The 629-nt window shown below is 42.6% G+C and overlaps 1 protein-coding gene across 2 annotated transcripts in view; it reads left to right on the top strand.

The window, feature by feature from the left end:
- The window catches only part of DENND3 (DENN domain containing 3), a 61,975-nt gene that overhangs the window by 48,845 nt on the left and 12,501 nt on the right, over positions 1–629 (top strand). For both annotated transcript variants that reach the window (XM_006016437.3, XM_014524319.2), the window contains exon 17: positions 298–405. In XM_006016437.3, coding sequence (XP_006016499.1) covers positions 298–405 — 108 coding nt within the window. The remainder of the gene's footprint in view (positions 1–297; positions 406–629) is intronic.

The following is a 629-nucleotide window of genomic DNA, read 5'->3' as shown; positions in this document are numbered from 1 at the left end:
TTTCCCATTTGCAGCCCAGCTGGTTCTGAATTTAGATAGTTCACTCTGTCTAGAGAATATACAGAATTCACTATTCTTTTCTGTCTCCACTGTCCCCTGCAGTCTCCCACCATAATTTAGGGGAGTGGAGTTAGGAATCTGATTTTTCCATCTCGGACTCAACTTTGATGGCAAGAAAAGACAAGTTAGGAATGTGATGCAGATTTACCATAAGCTGCTTAAGAATTATGCATTCATTTCTTGCATTAGCATGTACAGTCTTGTAACTTTTTTATAAAGCATTTTTATCTGTTTCAGTGCCCATGATGATCCCCAAAACTACATCTGAGACTCTAAAGCACAAGATCAATCCTTCGGTTGGTGAGACTTTTCCACAAGCAGTAAATGTCTTGCTTTATACACCAGGTACAGAGTTTCATTCTTGGAATTAATCCAGTACAAGTAACAAAGTGTGGTGTTTACGTGCCTGCCCTGAAAGCTCTCGGATTTGGGCTGTTTGAAACCAAACACCCAAAGTCGAGAGAAAGAGAGGGGAGTAAGTTCCAAAGTTGAGGGCCCCTTGCAGGGAACATGCAGGCAGCAGCCCTGCTCTTTTACTACGGGGCTTCTGGATGGCACTTTGTTGCCTG

Source organism: Alligator sinensis, unplaced genomic scaffold (genome assembly GCF_000455745.1).
Source record: "Alligator sinensis unplaced genomic scaffold, ASM45574v1 scaffold721_1, whole genome shotgun sequence".
NCBI lineage: Eukaryota > Metazoa > Chordata > Crocodylia > Alligatoridae > Alligator > Alligator sinensis.
The sequence above is the reverse complement of the archived record's forward strand: the minus strand, read 5'-3'. Positions and strand labels throughout refer to the sequence as shown.